This window comes from Sphaerodactylus townsendi, linkage group LG01 (assembly GCF_021028975.2).
Source record: "Sphaerodactylus townsendi isolate TG3544 linkage group LG01, MPM_Stown_v2.3, whole genome shotgun sequence".
Classification (NCBI taxonomy): domain Eukaryota; kingdom Metazoa; phylum Chordata; class Lepidosauria; order Squamata; family Sphaerodactylidae; genus Sphaerodactylus; species Sphaerodactylus townsendi.
The window spans coordinates 71,363,533-71,381,753 of record NC_059425.1 but is presented as its reverse complement, the minus strand read 5'-3'; the positions used below and the strand labels follow the sequence as shown (position 1 = coordinate 71,381,753).

The 18,221-nt window shown below is 39.0% G+C and overlaps 1 protein-coding gene across 1 annotated transcript in view; it reads left to right on the top strand.

Moving 5' to 3' along the window:
- DNAH8 (dynein axonemal heavy chain 8) overlaps window positions 1-18,221 on the top strand; it is a 195,288-nt gene that overhangs the window by 87,286 nt on the left and 89,781 nt on the right. Inside the window, 11 exon segments of the mRNA XM_048505004.1 lie at window positions 316-488; window positions 733-911; window positions 5,252-5,439; window positions 8,145-8,231; window positions 8,376-8,483; window positions 10,221-10,355; window positions 12,867-13,028; window positions 13,321-13,567; window positions 15,672-15,913; window positions 16,002-16,142; window positions 16,364-16,601. Of these exon segments, the coding sequence (XP_048360961.1) occupies window positions 316-488; window positions 733-911; window positions 5,252-5,439; window positions 8,145-8,231; window positions 8,376-8,483; window positions 10,221-10,355; window positions 12,867-13,028; window positions 13,321-13,567; window positions 15,672-15,913; window positions 16,002-16,142; window positions 16,364-16,601 (1,900 nt within the window).

Here is an 18,221-nt window from a genome sequence, read left to right as displayed (position 1 = left end):
TACCAAATTTTGTTCTGTTCAAAAAATGTAACAAAGACTAGGAAGATCCCCCCCCCAATGAAGCTATCAGCTAAGCTGCACAGAGAAATGACTTATGAAATATCACTTTTTAAAAAATCCTACAACAGATTTTAATGACCCTTTCCTGGGTATTCTAAGGGAGAACAAGCTATTGTATGACAAGTGATCTACCTGCTGGAGACTCCCATTTTACAGTAGTAACTGTGATCCCTTCCTTGTTTAAATTCATCAGATCATACCTTATATCTATACATTTTTAGAATAATTCATATGGTATTTCCCCCTCTTTTAAAGGTTAAAATGCATATCAGATCAGTGACTGATTTTGAATGGTTAAAGCAGAGCAGGTTTTATTTTAAGGAAGATCTGGATCTAACATTAGTATCCATCACTGATGTGGATTTTATTTACCAAAATGAATTTCTGGGATGTACAGATCGCTTGGTCATAACACCTTTAACGGACAGGTGAGAAACAATGAATTTATTGAATAATACAACCATACAGAATATTACTACTCTAAATTTAGGGCCTCATCCATCTTTAATTGCTGCTTAGTATTTGGTTTAAGATTTGCATATGTGCATTCTCATTTGATGACAATTTGAGCCTTATTGGAATACCAAATGTAAAGTTGAATTAATTATATATAAATATACCACCTCACATTTAAATGTTTTATATTGTCATGATTTGAATTTACTTTTACAGATGCTACATTACCTTGGCTCAGGCTCTAGGAATGAACATGGGAGGAGCTCCAGCAGGACCTGCTGGAACTGGTAAAACAGAAACCACAAAAGACATGGGAAAAGCTTTGGGGAAATATGTAGTAGTATTTAACTGTTCAGATCAAATGGATTTCAGAGGACTGGGCCGAATTTTCAAAGGTAAGACTTGGCTTGTCGTACACATGTGTAAGAAAGGAACTGTGAACAGTATTCAGTATTTCTTTGTATTTCTAGTATTTCTCAACAAATGTGCATTAGCAACTGTAGTTAATTGCAAGGTCAAAGCAAGCACTGATAAATCATCAGGGATCTACCTAGTTCTAGCATCAAATTAAAGCACACAATAGACAACTTTCCTTTGCTATATAATAAAAAGAACAAGAAAAGAAGGTGAGTACAGTTTTCAAAATTTCTTTATCCATTTTCTGGTTAGCTTCTGGTTAACTCCTTGCAGAATCCCAGCCCCCTGAACAAGCCTCTCTAAATAAGCCTCGCTGTGAGCTTGCTTCTGCCTGGGTGCAACAAGTGTGTTACCTGTTGTCGCTGTGTGCCTGGTTCTTTGCTAATTCCTAGCCTGCTCCTTATGTCTCCCATACCTTGACTCCTTGGACTGTGACCTGACTACGCTTTGCCTGATGCTTGCCTTGACCCCTGGGACTGTGACCTGACCCCACTTGTTCTTGCTGCTTGTTTGGCTCTGCGGGGTCAGGTCTGGCCATGCCCCTGCCTGCTGGCAGCACAGCCAGTGCAGCTAACACCTCACAGGAGAGATATGGTCCTGTTTAGGGCTTCCTGTGAGGAACTGCACTTCTACATGCTGGACCAACTTCAACCTCCAGACCAGCCACAAGAGAATTCCTTCGTAGAGCAAGTTGCAATAATCTAGCCCGGAGGCGACCGTAGCATGGATCACTGTGGCCAGATCAGTCTGGGAGAGGTAGGGGGCCAGCCACGGTGCATGGCGCAGATGGAAAAATGCCACCTGAGTTGTACAGGCCACCTGGGTCTCCACAGATAGAGAGGATTCCAGGTGGACACCCAGGCTACACACAAAGGAGGCCAGTGGAAAGAGACCCTCTCAAGCAATGGTGGTTGAACCCCCCCCCCCGCACACACACGTCTCACAGGACCTCTGTGTTAGCTGGATTCAGTTTTAATCTGCTTTGCTTCAACCATCCAGCAACCTGCTCCAAACGGTGCTGCAGAGCTGCAGGGGCAGAGGTCGGCCCTCCATCAACAGAATGAGCTGAGTGTCATAAGCATATTGATGACAGATCAGCCCAAAACTCCGCACTAGCTGAGCAAGGGTTTGTATATAGATGTTAAATAACAGGGGGGATAATAGGGCCCCCTGTGGTACCCCACAAACAAGCAGGCAGAGGCGTAGCTACCATGGGGACATCCGGGGACAAGTGCCCCGGGCGCCACCTTGTGGTGGGCGCAAAAATTGCAGGTTCGTTAGTGGCTTTTTCTATTTTTCAGGGTTTTTCCCATTTCTGGCCTGCAGGGGGCGCTGTTTTTAGGCTAGCAGCACCAAACTTTCAGACTATTGCCAGGTGACTCTCCTGATGATACCAGCCAAGTTTGGTGCAGTTTGGTTCAGGGGGTCCAACGCTATGGACCCACAAAATGGGTGACCCCATACTCCATTATTTCCAATGGGAGCTAATAGTAAACGGCGCTACCATTTTGAGGGTCCATAACTTTGGATCCCCTGAATCAAACTTCACTAAACCTAGGTGGTATCATAAGGATAGTCTCCTGCTGATAGCACCCAGGTTTGGTGCAGTTTGGTTCAGGGGGTCCAAAGTTATGGACCCCCAAAAGGGGTGCTCCATCCGCCATTGTTTCCAATGGGAGCTAATGGTAGATGGGGCTACCCTTTTGAGGGTCCATAACTTTGGGCTTCCTGAACCAAACTTCACTAAACCTGGGTGGTTTAATCAGGAGAGTCTTCTGAAGATAGCCTAAAAGTTTGGTACTGTTAGCATAAACATTGCTCCCCTGACAGGCACCCTCACATTTTCCCCAGGTTCTCTCTTTAAATCCACCTCCTTTGGAGTGGATTTAAAGGGAGAATCTGGGCTCCCTAGATTAAAAAAAACATTAAAAGTATTGTTGAAGGCTTTCAAAAACCAGATTCAACTGGTAGTTGTGAGTTTTACAGGCTGTGTAGCCGTGGTCTGATAGATCTTGTTCCTAACATTTCGCCTGCATCTGTGGCTGGCATCTTCAGAAGTGTATCACAGAGAGAAGTCTGTTATAAGAGAAGGCTGGACACAGTGTATAATAGACTTCTCTCTGTGATACACCTCTGAAAATACCAGCCACAGATGCAGGTGAAACATTAGGAACAAGATACACCAGACCACGGCCACACAGCCCAGAAAACCCACAATAACCAACATTGAAAATGATGCTGTTTGGGGTGGGGAATCTACCCTGAAACAGCATCACTTTCAATGTTGTTTAAACTAGGGAGCCCAGAGTATCCCCTTAAGGTGGATTTAAAAGGAGAATCTGGGCTCTGTAATTTAAACAACATTAAAAGTGATGCTGTTTCAGGGTGGATTCCCCCTCCTTAAAAAAAATAGCATCACTTTCAATGTTGTTTAAACTAGGGAGCCCTGGGTGTGTTCAGATTTGTGTGTTGGGCCATGTTCTATAATGCAATGGTGACTTTGAGATGACCTGGTGCAAAAAATGTTGTTTGGTCGTGGTGGGGGAGGGAGGCTGCCCAAATGGGGGGGGGGCGCAAAACTCAGATTTTGCCCCGGGATCCATTTACCCTAGCTACACCCCTGCAAGCAGGCACCATTTGGAAGCCCTGTCTCCCAACCTCACTTGCTGACTCTGGTCCCGAAGGAACGAGGTGAACCATTGCAAGGCCATGCCCTGAACCCCAGAAGTGGCCAGGTGGTGGGTCAGAAGATTGTGATCGACCATACCAAATGCTGTGGTCAGATCTAATAGTACCAGCAGCGCTGATCCGCCCCAGTCAAGCTGCATGCGGAGTGTGTGTGTGACGATGGTCGGCTCTGGTCCTGGCTTGGTGGAACTCTCTGTCAGTTGAGACCCAGATCCTTTGGCACTTTGTTCAGTTTTGTAGTGCGTGTAAGACAGAGATGTTACAGCAGGCCTATAGTTGAGGCAGCAACAATTTTCCAACTAGGTGACATCCCAACTTTATCAGTCCTGCCCCTCCCTTCTTTCTAAGTTAGTATTGGGATTGGAAGGATGGATGTTTTGATTATAAATGAAATTTTATTTTAATTGGCAGTAGAAATACAATTGCATATTTATTGGTGCCATAGATATTTATAAGAACTCTAGTGGATCGTTATTGAACTTTTATTGTTATATGTTTCTAAATGTTGTTTATGGATGGGTTCATTGTGATATGTATTTATGAGCCTGGCAAGGGTAGGCTAGTAAGTCAAACAAATAAAATAAAATAAAACCCAACTGGGCTTTCTGTGTATTTGATAACATTTTATTCCTGCTTTAAGCTGTTCTCAATTCTCTATCCTCCCAAGCTGAGTATTATGATAGCTCTACCATAAAAAAAAGATTGCCTAAAGATGCAATCCCATGCACATTCACTTGGGAACAGTTTCCTCTGAATTTAATAGGATTAATTCTGAGTAAATTTGGCATAAGATAGGGCTGCCTGCATCAAATAAAAGAGAAATCAATAAGGTAAAAAAAAATTGATGGTTGAGTTTTGTGAGAAATATAATAATTTATAACATTAACATTACATAAATTGCAGATGAGTGCAAAATGAAATTAAAATATATTGGAAGTGATGCTGCACTTCACTAAACTTTAATGGTATATAAATAATACTTGTTTTGTAATTAGAAATGTAATGGCCTGGTTATTATTATGACTGCGGAGGAGTACATTGTTAAAAAGGTCATAACTTTGGTGCTCATGCTTACAAGATAAGAGTGAGAGGATATTGTCATGTAGTATATAGGTATGGAGGGAAACTTTTTCATAGCTGTGACATATATAGCAAAGCAGTATAGTCCAGTTGAAAAACTGAAAATTTTATTTATTTTTTGGCATAATTATTTAGCACAATTATATCCCACCTTCCTCCTTGGAGGGAACCAACGTGACTAACAATACATAGAGGGGAAAAAACCTGAACAAAAAAGGTGGAAGCAAGTTTTCCCAGTGATCAAGCAGATCTCTCTCAGCTGGCTGATCTTCTGCCAAGTTCAAGGCCTAAGCTGGAGGCTGATAGCCAACAACAAGATCTGAAGCAGTAACAGCTTGAGAATAACACAACTGCAAAGTTATTCATATGCTAAGCAGGAGTATGTCAAATGATGACTTGCTACCATTTTCCTCCAAAGTCAAACCAGAAACAGCCTGCTTAGAATTTCTTCTCTTGATCTCATCCAGGAAAAAAAAGATGTCCGAATATTATAGAACAGTTGTGGGGGAAATGGTTTTACTCAGGGCAAAAACTCCTTTTCCTATTTTAGGTCTTGCACAATCTGGTTCCTGGGGATGCTTTGATGAGTTTAACAGAATTGAATTACCGGTGTTGTCAGTAGCAGCTCAGCAAATTTATATAATTTTGACAGCAAGGAAAGAAAGGAAGAAGCAATTCATATTTTCTGATGGAGATGTTGTAGATTTAAATCCAGAATTTGGAATTTTTCTGACAATGGTAAATTTATTGATAAAGTTATAAATGTTCTATTTCTGTTAAGAGACTATTGATCATATGATTATTACAAGGTGTACTTAAAATAAATTATATATGTGGTTAATTACTATGTGAGCATAGCAATATATTTTAAAATATTATATTTCTATTTATTAACACTTCTACAGTATTAATTAATAATACAAAATAATGAAACAAAATCCATTTTTTCAAAACAAAATCCAGATGTATGCCATTTCTTTTTGACCTAGATGTTAAGACTAGATAAGACACACTCAAGGTGTTTAACGCCAAAGTTGGAACTCAGCTTCTATGTGGGCCCCCAGTTTGGATTAAGGCAGTCAATCGATCCATCAATATCTTGCAATCCAATTTTTTTCATAAAGTAATGTTTTTTTTTAATTGTGTCCACTTCATGGCTTTATGCCTAGAATTGGGCCAAACCACCTTTGAATCCATGACATGGTTAAGAATGTTCAAATGCTAGCTTAGGATTCATCACCAACAGGATTCTTCCAGCCTCATTTACTCCTTTTTATCAGATGTAGTGTCTTTAAGTTGGTTCAGTATCATAGAGAGGAAAATCTAAATGGAAGCTCTTATAAAGAGAACTATCAAACTCTAAAAATGAAATCTCTAGACTGGGAATTTCAATTACTGACAATATGGCAAAAACAAACAAACCCCTGCTCCCCCTTAAACCTAGAAATTCCTCCTATTCAAGGCCAAATAGCCAAATATTTAGCTGACTAACCCGGCGCAATGGTGAGCCAGATCATGGCGCTCGCCAGATTTAATGTTTTGCCTTCAACTCTTCTCTCTGGGAGATTCAACAAACTGGACAAAGCCCAAAGGCTGCGTCCCTGCAAATTGGGGCACATTGAATCCTTAGCTCATTCTCTTCTTCACTGTTCAAGAGCCATAGATTCCGCTGACTCAGTTGTAATCTCAAGTCTTCTGAATCATCCTGAACCTATACATAATGAATATCTTGCAGATTTTTTCTTGAAATAATTAAATGTTAATGATATATTTTAACTATTTTTCTTTTTTAAAATCCTATTATTTGTCAATTGTATTTTTACCTTCCTTTTATGCTGTATTATAAATTTATGCCAATAAAGGCTATCTGCACAGACGGACTAGATAAGCCAATTTGTTAGTGGTTTGTTTTGTGAAGATAAAGGCCATTATTTCAGTATGACTGAACTTTTTTAGAACCAGTAGCAAAAAGGATTTAATTTTTAATGCTAGGTGTATTGTTTCAGAATATTTACAAAGAAACTCTGGGTTGCTGACTAGCTGGAATAAGTAGTCCTGTGCAGATATAATAGCAAATCCCTGTTAATGCACATTCCTTCCTTTTCCTGAAAGAAAATTTTCCTTCCTTCTTAACCAGGGTTAAGTAGGCCCTTATGATAGCTACAGTTAGCATTAACCAGGATTCTTTAAACCTAGTACTTGAAACTCAGCCCACCTTATAATATCAGAATCTGTTAAAACAGAAACCTGGTTAACTATGTTTAACATTAATTCTGACAAGCTGTATAGGAGGGAGATGCGGCTGCAGAGACAAAAAGCATGCATTCCTGAGGTTGGTTGCTGATACACACAATTATTAGCATTTTGTTTGCTGTGGCCAATGACTACTTTTAAGGCTTAGACAGACATTTTGCAAAGACGCAGACTGTGCTAGGCGAGTTCATTCCCATTTGTCCATGCAAAGCAATTTACAGCATGGTAGACTGCACATTCTAGAGCAGGGGTCCCCAAACTACGGCCCGGGGGCCAAATGTGGCCCCCTGAAGGCATTTATCCGGCCTGCCAGGCATGGCGGCAATGGCTCCATTCATGTGCAGTGGGGGCTCGAGGGAGAGGAGGAACCGGCCCCAACGGCTGTTGATTGCAGTTACATGATGGCACCCCCAAATCTTCATGAATTTTCTGACCCAGAGTTGGAAACCTTACATGTGGCAATGCCTGCTCCGCCCTTCTCTCTCAGCTACTCCATGTGTTGCTCTCAGGCTTTCTGTTCCGCCTCACTCCCATTGGTATCAGCCAGGCTGGCGAATCGCTCGCTGGCTGCTAGGGAGGAAAGAACCCAGGAAGATACCTGATCCTGGGTTAGATGGAATGTTTCATTGGGAAAGTTCTGCTTTTTTTTTTTTACAGGGGAAGGTATTCCACACCTCCCCAACAATATTTGGAGCCCACCCTGTATTTGACATACTTTGGTCACTGTTCTAAAAATAGACCATGACAGAAAGGCTGAAAGGTGAAATCAAACATTTTACAATCATTTGTGCATAGGAATTTGCTCATAATTTTTTTTAGTCCGACCCTCCAACAGTCTGAGGGACAGTGAACTGGCCCCCTGTTTAAAAAGTTTGGGGACCCCTGTTCTAGAGGTTCTCTAGGTCTGATTTTTTTTCTATACGTAGAAGAAGAAGAGTTTGGATTTATATCCCCCTTTCTCTCCTGCATGAGACTCAAAGGGGCTTACAATCTCCTTGCCCTTCCCCCCTCACAACAAACACCCTGTGAGGTAGGCGGGGCTGAGAGAGCTCCGAAAAGCTGTGACTAGCCCAAGGTGACCCAGCTGGCATGTGTGGGAGTGTACAGGCTAATCTGAATTCAAATTCAGATTCAAATTACTTCAAATAGTTTGTGTAAAACACTTGCAAATCCTTTGTTTTTATTTGTAGAATCCTGGCTATGCTGGTCGCCAGGAACTGCCAGAAAATCTGAAGATTCAGTTTAGAACTGTTGCTATGATGGTTCCAGACAGACAGGTGCAGTTTATAATTATGTTGTAGAAAATCCATTAAGTTCTGAATTATTGTGCAACTTTGTTTCTATAAAATTCATTTTGTTTTTTTAAAAATAACTCACTTATAATGTTCATGAAATTTTTAATATTGTACTGTTCTTTTCAGATAATCATGAGAGTGAAACTTGCAAGCTGTGGCTTTATTGAAAACGTTATATTGGCTCAGAAATTCTTTGTCCTTTATAAGCTTTGTGAAGAGCAGCTTACTAAGCAGGTAACCTTATAGAACTATTGCATCTTTGTAGCAATGAAGTGGGTTCTAGGTAGAAAGGAGCAGCGGCAACAGAATGGCTCAGATCAGCAAGTAAACCTAAAATCTCTATAAGAGCTTTGAGTTATCACCTGGAATGTTCTGGCCTATTTGTATGAAGAGTTTACTCGCTAGGAATATTTCATCTTCCCACAGTTCCCTTTTTAAATCAAAACTGTACAATAATACCTGATAATCCCCAGATTCTAGATCTTTATGGATTTGAATCATTGTACTGCTGGATTAATGATGGGCAAATCCCACTGGGCTTGTTCACCCCATAACTGCTTCCTGTGAGCATTGCTGTCAAAGGCTTGGAAAAGTTCAAGGGATTTTTTGTATTACTTCAGAAAGACAATGAACGAAACACCATTCACCTCTGTCATGCTGTTTCTTTTTCAAAACAAAACAAAACAAAACATTTACAAAAGAGGGGGAAAACTATATAAAAAGGCTTCCCAAACAAAATAGCCCTTTGGGGCCCCTGTTTCTTGCATTGACAATCTATGTGCTAGGGTTGATGGGAATTATAGTTTCCTTTGCTAAGGATTGTAGTGCGGTAATAGTGAAGTGAGCCAAAACTGTTGAGTCCAAAATTGTGTGATGCTTTTTGAATTGTAGGGTGAGTACGTACATTAATTACAGTTAGAAGTATGTTATCTCTACATTTGGTAGAGATCAGGTTTAGGGACTTTGTCTTTGGCTACATTTTTAACATACAATTTGTGACATTTGAACATACTTAATAAACAAAGAGCCACTCTGGCTTTTCAAGTGCACCATATATTTTTGGACTGTGTATTCAGTAGCTGTAGATAAGCAGCTATGCTGTATTTATTGAGAAGGAAGTGGTTACATATTCCCAACTATCTCTCTGAAGATCAGCTCTGGACTTAAGAATGAGGGACCAGACTATGGAAACACACCATAATTAAGGTGTGCTATCTTACGTTTACTGGTTTCTTATTATTATTACTGTCTTTTGAGAGCATGAGTGATTGATCAGCTCTGGATTTAAGAATGAGGGACATGAGGGACATGAGGGAAAGAACACCATAACTAGGGTAGCTAGCTTATGTTTACTGGTTTCTTATTATTACTGTATTTTGAGAACATGAGTGGTTGATAAATTACTTTCATGATCACCTTCATTTGTACTGCAGGAATGAAAAACTGATCTCTGCTATAATTTTACTATAAAAAAACTGATTCTACAAATATATAACCTACTGTTTTTTGACAATTGTGTCTCCTGCTTTTATTACTATGTGCAAATCTGTTTTCTGTGATGAGGCAATTTGTTCAGTGTCTATTTCCCAGTAATGCCAATTTATTTCTCAGTGCAATTAAGTGTAGCTTGACAGTGCATCTTCAACATTCATCTTTATTGATTCTCATATCTATATCATGTTAAATATTCCTCATGAGACACAGCAAACTAAATCCAATCCATTAGGCGGATTGAATTTGTTATGTTTATATATGATGGAAATATTTTTATTAGCATTATATCTTTTTAAGTAAAAAATGCCATAATTCATTGATACACTTAATAGCTTTGAATCCTCTCAATTTCCTCAAGATTTTGTTTTGTTATATATGAATATTATGGTTCAGCATATATTTCTGAGCCTGTCATTATGGAGGTAGTATATCTAAATGACTCCTAGAACTGATAAACTTTTTGGATTTTATTTTTAGGTTCATTATGACTTTGGCCTGAGAAATATCCTTTCAGTATTGAGAACTCTTGGATCTCAGAAGAGAGCCAGACCAGATGACAGTGAATTGTGTACAGTCATGAGAGGGCTAAGGGATATGAATCTGTCTAAACTTGTAAGAATCAAATCTATGTGTTCCATGTGGTGTTAGAGATATATCTGCTGGCTTTTGGGTTTTCAATGGGATGTTTCCATACCCGACCCCTCTCCACACCACCACCAACGCACATTTTTTGTTTCATCTTCTCAGAAGACTAATAATGGAGCCTGATTCTGGAATCTGAGTTAGTCTGACCTGTTCCCTTTTTGTGGTTGAGGGAATTAGCTGAGGACAGGTCTGTTATGACAGAGGTGGATAGGGAAGCTCCACTAATGTAGACAAAAATCTGTATCCCAACGAAATCCACTCAAAAACCCAAACTGAAAGAGAAGTATTGCAATTTTATTGAGGAATTAACAAAGAATAAAAATACACATGCAAGTTGCAAGTTGCACAGAGAGTGTGTGTTAGTGAGAGAGAGAGCTTGAGAAGGCTAGGATATCCAAAGAGATGAACAACAGCGGGAATAGAAGAGGGTATTGAGGGGAAGGTGATATTTACCATTTCAGAAGTGGTCCAAAGACAGTGAGAGACACCTTCTCACAGAAAACCATATTGATGACAAGGAGAGATGTCCAAGGGTGATTTGCCATGGATTTTGGGGATCATAGGAAAAAATGACCCTCTGTCCTTGATAAGAGGAGCGACCTTGCTAGAATAAAGCAGAGTTCCGTTCCCAGGGATGGACAATGCTGTGGAAAATGGTTTGATTAGATTAAGACCTGGGAGTGCCCAGGACTTGATGAATTTTGAGCTGTGCATTTAAAAAAAAAAATCAGTACCTTTAATGGCATTTATTCAAGTTTATATAAATAGAATTTTAAGAAAAGCAAACAATGAAATGAAAACACTTAAAATTCAACCTATACAAGGTTCAGTTGATTCTCTGTCTTAGAATTTTGCTAAGAAAACTTCTGCTAATGTGGTGTCTTGGTCTCTTAGCAGAGGTTGGGGCAGCCTGGAATTGCTCAGATGGTTCTTCCCTTTAGTATTCAATAAATGAAGAAAGGGTTTCCAAAACTGCTTAAATGAAGAGCATTTCAACATGATGTAGCATTTCAATTAAGTCCAGGGTATTAGCTCAACAGGGACAGAGTCAGCTTAGCCCAGCTGTTCCTTCCTTCACTATTTGCACAGCCTTCAGTTCTTTCTGAAGAATCTGTCAAAAACAGGAACATTTCAGGTCTTGATGAACGTGGACTGCTAAAACAAAGAAACTCTAGAAGTTTGATGACCCTTAATAGCTGGACAGTAGGTTTAAAATTAAATTAATGTTTGGGAGAAAAGGGTGCTGGACAATCTAGCCAGTTTGTTAATGAAATTAGGGTGCGGACTTTTGCAAATTCTTTGTGAAGCCGAAGCCAGGTGCACGATCTCAAGGTTGGGCTGTTGTGAACCAAATTTGAGTATTTGTGCCTTCAGGACAGGCATTGTCTGAAGCTATGCATACTTAATTGGTGAGTGGAAAGATTGATGTCCTGTGTCAGGCAGATCCCCTTGATATCAAAGCCCTTGAATTAAGACTGGCATCCATATTACTTTTGCTTTGCTCCGTGAGTCCATGAGGATATCTATGATATCCAAATTATGACTGATAAGGCACTCAGAAATAGCCCCCCTGTCTGACTATGGTTTGCCTGGGTATCAATGCCAGCACCATTTAAAATCTGCATATCTGTTTTCACAGAGGACCCTTACAAGATAAGGCCTTAAAATCATGGCTGAGGATACCTCCACTTTTCTACCTTTATACGCAATATGACAACCAGTTCTGGACAGCTTGACAAATTGCTGATATGTTATTTTGGATGATCTTAATCAAAGGGGCCACAAAGACTTTGTTTTTTTTTCCAGTGCAGCTACCATTAAACTCTATCCATGACTAGTATACTACATGAATTTCATAACAGTTAACAGCTCTCTCCAATGCATCCAATGTTTGCAGTTTCACAGTTAATTTTTTTTCTGTTGATCAATGCATGTTTGCACAAGCGGGAGGAACTAGTACAATTGTCATCAACAGATTAGTGGCATTAGACATTTATTTTCTTCATTTGTATAGAATGCAGCTCTAAAAGACATTTGTTATAAGCTGCTGGTTCTAGATAGAGGCCATGCTGTGCAAGCCCATTAAGCATCTGGAGTGAGGCTCATAATGTTCACTTCAATATCTAACTTTGGCTAATGGAGCAAAAAATTGGTGAGTTGTAGTCTTCCTCAGAGCAAAATTCCTTTTTTTCCAATGTTTTTTGTCAACATGATGACCCTACAAAAAGGCAATAATATTATCAAATCTAAAAGGTGGACTCTTCCTTTGGACAAATGCAAACAAAAAAAAGCACCATTCTGAGATCAGTATTTTTTAACTGTACTCTGTTGTGTATAGAAACACTCTGTAACTTTTATCTACCGGTATATGAACCAACATGCAGACAGTTGTTTTATCTGTAAACATATTGGTATTAGTAGTTATTTCAATACTAATACACATTTCAACATTGAATAAAGTGTATTTTTATTTTTTAGGTAGATGAAGATGAACCCTTATTTCTTAGTCTTATCAATGACTTGTTTCCTGGGTTAGTGCTAGACAGCAATACATATGTTGAACTTCAAGCAGCTGTTGCAAATCAGGTTGAAGAGGCAGGACTGATTAATCACCCACCCTGGAATCTCAAGCTTGTACAGGTATAGCATAAAACACCTTACAGTTATAAGAAGGAAACAGAACATAACCTAAGCCAATTAGTAAAATTTTACGGTGTGAACTTTAGCACTAAACATTTTCCATACAGTCTAGCCATTAGATCCATGAGATGTAATTGTCCCTGGAATGGGGCAGGGAGAAATCCAGGTGTAATATTCTGTACCTTGGAGTGTGCATATGACTATGAATGCACCATCACAGTGTAACACCCGCTATAAGAAGACTAATTAACCCAATGGCTACTGTACTGTTTCCCACTCTCACCGTCTTTAGTTGTATGAAACTTCCAAAGTGCGCCATGGGTTGATGACACTCGGACCCAGTGGATCTGGAAAAACAGCTGTTATAACTATGCTGATGAGGGCAATGACAGAATGTGGATATCCTCATAGAGAAATGCGTATGAACCCTAAAGCTATTACTGCCCCTCAGATGTTTGGCAAACTGGATACAGCAACTAATGATTGGACAGATGGAATCTTTTCCACGTTGTGGAGAAAAACTCTTAAAGCTAAAAAAGGTATGTCAAATAGAGTGCATTCTACAGGATATAATCACACTATATTGTTAGTTTGCTGACATGGATCTACCGTTTGCAGATTTTTAACTTCTCTCTCTTATAAAGGAGATATACCTTAAAAATAAAATAATTGTAACTTGCATTTTTAAAATACTGTAAAGTGCTGTTAGAAATTAAGTATCACTAACTGGACTATTTCATAGTTATACAGATTTAATACTTGAGACTTTGTTGATTTTAATAGGGTTTAAAGTGATGTGTCCTATGTGTGCAGTCCAGAGCAAGTAAGAGCCTAAACACATAGTGAGAATAATTCTGTGAAGTTATTTTACCTGGCCTACATCACATTCAGCAATAGATGAGTGAATGCATTTTGGAAAGCTGCACATGAACATGTCTGGGTGAAAGATGGGTTGTAACTTTGTACCATATGAAGAAAAAGAAGAGTTTGATTTATAACCCCCCTTTCTCTCCTGTAAGGAGACTCAAAGGGGCTTACAAACTCCTTTCCCTCCTCCCCACAACAAACACCCTGTGAGGTGGGTGGGGCTGAGAGAGCTCCAAAGAACTGTGACTAGTCCAAGGTCACCTAGCTGGCATGTGTTGGAGTGCACAAGCTAATCTAGTTCACCAGATAAGCCTGCATAGCTCAAGTGGCAGAGCGGGGAATCAAAACCAGTTCTCCAGATTAGAGTGCACCTGCTCTTAATCACTACACCACACTGGCTCTCTCTGTGTTTGAAATACTAGGTTGACTTGAATTCCACTGAAATAGAGCCCCATTTTGGTTAACTGTCTTCTTGCTTGCTTTGTTTGCTTTCTTATTAAAAAATCCAAGGTGAGCAGCAAGCAACTATTTCTAAGAAATTAGTGAAGGTGGGCTAGTGGAAGGGACCTTGAAGTTTCTTCCTCCCGTTTTTTATAAAGTGGCCAGTTGCTGATAGTGTAGCATATAGCCATTGAGCTGTATGACCAATGCAAAGCATTTCATTTTTTTGAAATAAGCTTTTAGGTAGTCAAATATGTCTCTTTGATTTCTTTAGTCATTTCATTTACTTATCTTCATTGTGTCTTAATATAGTGGAAGTGGAGACTGTACTATGTTCCTTTGTACAGAGTTCACCACAGCTTTAGAGGGGGACATACCCCTTCTGTAGCTCAGATCAAACTCTGGTATAATAAATAGGTTTGATTTGTTTCTGTTGAACTCAGAGGCGTAGGGAGGGGAAACAGAGCCCAGGGCAAAATAGCACCGAGGCCTGTTTGCAGTGCCCCCCTGTGAGGCCACGTCCCTTGCTGAGCACGAGTGCCTCAGAAGCCCAGGCTACATTACTGTGTGTTAAAAAAGGTAATTTTTTTAGCAGCCATGGTCCTGCCTTTGGACTATCTTCACAGGTTATAGAGAGCATTTTTTTAAAATTATGAGTTTTGGCGCTGTAATGTAGGTTTAACATTTAATTTATTTGCCTATGAGCCCTTCTAGATGGGCAGAGTGTCATCTCATCAAAAATAACACAATAGTATACCAATGAGCCTTTGCTAAATATGCAAATTAATAATTTTGCATTTTTAGCAAAGGCTCATGAATATGCTGTTAAAAACTTTTTAAAATTCATTTTTATGTCTGGCCCAGCCCAGCAGGGGGCATGGCTAGGTGGGGGGGCATTTTACTCATGTCTGGCCCAGCCCAGCAGGGGGCATGGCTATGTGGGGGGCCATTTTGCAGCCCCATGTAACTTACAGTGGTGGCGCACGGGACAATTGTCCTCGGATGTCCCCACTGTAGCTACAACTGGTTGAACTGTTCAGTCTATCTCCTTACTGGTTAAACATTATTCACTGAAATGATAAAGAACACAGATTAACACGGCCAATGGAAAGTGTTGCACTTTGGCTGAACTGCAGATGGCTGATATGGCTGGTTGCTGGCGGTACCCAAGAGAGAAAGGACCACGAGGCAGCTCTCCAGGCAAGCTTGATGGAAGAAGTTGTCTTCTTTTCCCCTCTTCTGCAGAATCACTGGAAGCCTGACAAGAGCTTTTTATTTGTTTGCTTGTTTTGGAATTTTATATTCATTGAGTAAGCCCCGCATCTTCATTTCCAGGAGAGAATATTTTCCTAGTTCTAGATGGCCCTGTAGATGCCATTTGGATTGAAAATCTGAATTCAGTGTTGGATGATAATAAGACCCTCACTTTAGCAAATGGTGATCGGATTCCCATGTCTCCTACTTGCAAGCTGCTTTTTGAAGTTCATAACATCGAAAATGCTTCTCCTGCTACGGTTTCTAGAATGGGTATGGTATATATCAGTTCTTCTGCCTTAAGCTGGAGGCCAATATTGCAGGTACATTTAAACTTAACGGCTGCTTTTAGTTTTTTTAATAACAACTATTGGAGTACTTTGTGCTTACCAATGTTCTGCCTGTTTGTAGGGTTGGCTGAAGACACGCACTCCCCAAGAAGCTGATGTTCTGTTAAGCTTATATGATAAAGTGTTTGAAGCAGCGTATACCCACATGAAACTAAACCTTGCCCCCAAAATGGAGCTTTTGGAATGCAACTACATTATGCAGGTATATCGGTTATTGCTGTCTCAATCTTTAGAAAAAAATTCTTAGAAACAAACATAGAAATCGTACTTTCTTGACAAACTATTTGATAAATTTTAGGTACTTTTAATCTAAATCTGACATTTCTTTGGAACAATGCATTGTGTTTGATTTCACTGAACATCACAGTTAAATTTTATTAATAAATCTTGTGTAATTTTTTTGTCTTTTAAAAACATTTTCAGTCCATTAACCTTTTGGAAGGTCTGATACCTTCAAAGGAAGAAGGTGGTATATCATGCTTGGGACATCTTCATAAACTGTTTGTGTTTGGCCTGATGTGGAGTTTAGGCTCCCTTCTAGAATTGGAAAACAGGGATAAGTTGGAAGCCTTTTTGAGAAGTCATGAAAGCAAAATCGATTTGCCACATATCCCTAAAGACACCATACAAACAATGTACGAGTTTTATGTCAGTGATTGCGGTAAGTCAAAAAGTTTTGTGATTCTTCTTATTACTTAAGAATATATTCTTAATCACTACTACTGGGGATGTCCTTTCATCACGTTCCTAAACATTTATATAGAAATACATTCTATTGATCCAATTGGAAATTCCAAAGAAATATATTTGAGTTAACATATAAGTTTTCAGTATCAGAATGATCCATGCTCTGTTAACTGTCTCTGAGAAGAATCTAGTCATGGAGCTCATCTCTTAATAATGCACTACTGTTTATTTTAATGACTTTGGTACAACTTACGTTAACTTTTATTACTGGAGGAAATGGCTGTATTAAGTTTAAGATGTAAAGTCTTATAGTTAGCCTAAGTTGTATACAGGTCATTCAGATACCGTATATACTCGTGTATAAGTAGAGGCATCTAATTTCACCACAAAAAACTGGGAAAACTTATTGACTTGTGTATAAGTCTAGGGTGAGAAATGCAGCAGCTACTGGTAAATTTAAAAAATAAAAATAAAAAATAAATTTAAAATAAATAAAAAATAAATAAATAAAAAATAAAAAATTTAAAATAAATAAAAAATAAAAAATTACATTAATTGAGGCATCAGTAGGTTAAATGTTTTTGAATATTTATTTCAAAGGAAAACAGTAATCTAGCTCTGTAAGTGGAAAAGAGGGTCAACAAGAACAATATGGTCTCAACAATAACTTTAAAAGTACAAAAACCTTAGCTCAATCAGCAACCAAGCTAAGCACAACAGTTAAAATCCTTCAAAACTGAATTCCTCATCATCATCTGTATGTCCAAATGTAACCCAACTCAGATTTTAAGAGGAATATTATCAGAAATGGAAAAGGAGTTCAAGTCTTTGCCAGTGTGATCCCACCCTTAACATTCACCAGACTTACAACAAAAGAAACTTTAAATCTGTTTTCTGTTTCATAAACAACAGTGTGCAGTATAACAATGAAATATGGCAAACCAATACAGAAACAATAATCAACATATAATAGTTCTGGCCTGCTATGCAAAACAGACTAGCAGGGTCTCAGTCCTTTACCAGGCCTCTTCTGAATTCTGTGAAGCTGACTGGCTCCAGCTACAGGCAGCACCCATTATAACATTTTATAACAGGAAACCGAAATACAAACTAATAGTCAATCAGTATAAATACAATATCCCCTTCTCAACAATTAATACAAACATTATCATACCTGAAATAGCAGTTCTTAGCAGTTCTGAGAAAATGGAGCCTTTTCGTCCTTATGAGGAAAATCTGAGCTCTTTAGCTCCCCCTAGTGGCACATACAGCAAATAGTACCGTATACAGTATAAGACTCGCATATAAGTTGAGTGAGGCTTTTTCAACATTAAAAATGTGCTGAAAAAGTTGACTTATATATGAGTATATACGGTAAATAATTGTTCATTGTAACCAATTCACTTATCTTAGTTTACCTTTATCAGGTTTATCAGCTGTGAATTTTGCACGTAAGGCATATTTCGAAGAAGTAGATCAAGGGAGGACAGGGCCCCATTTCTACTCTTATCTTTTGCCATTCTCCCTTATAGTCATACTCAGTGTAGGCGTGACAGATAAAGTTTTACAATATATTTGCTAAGTGTCTTCAAAC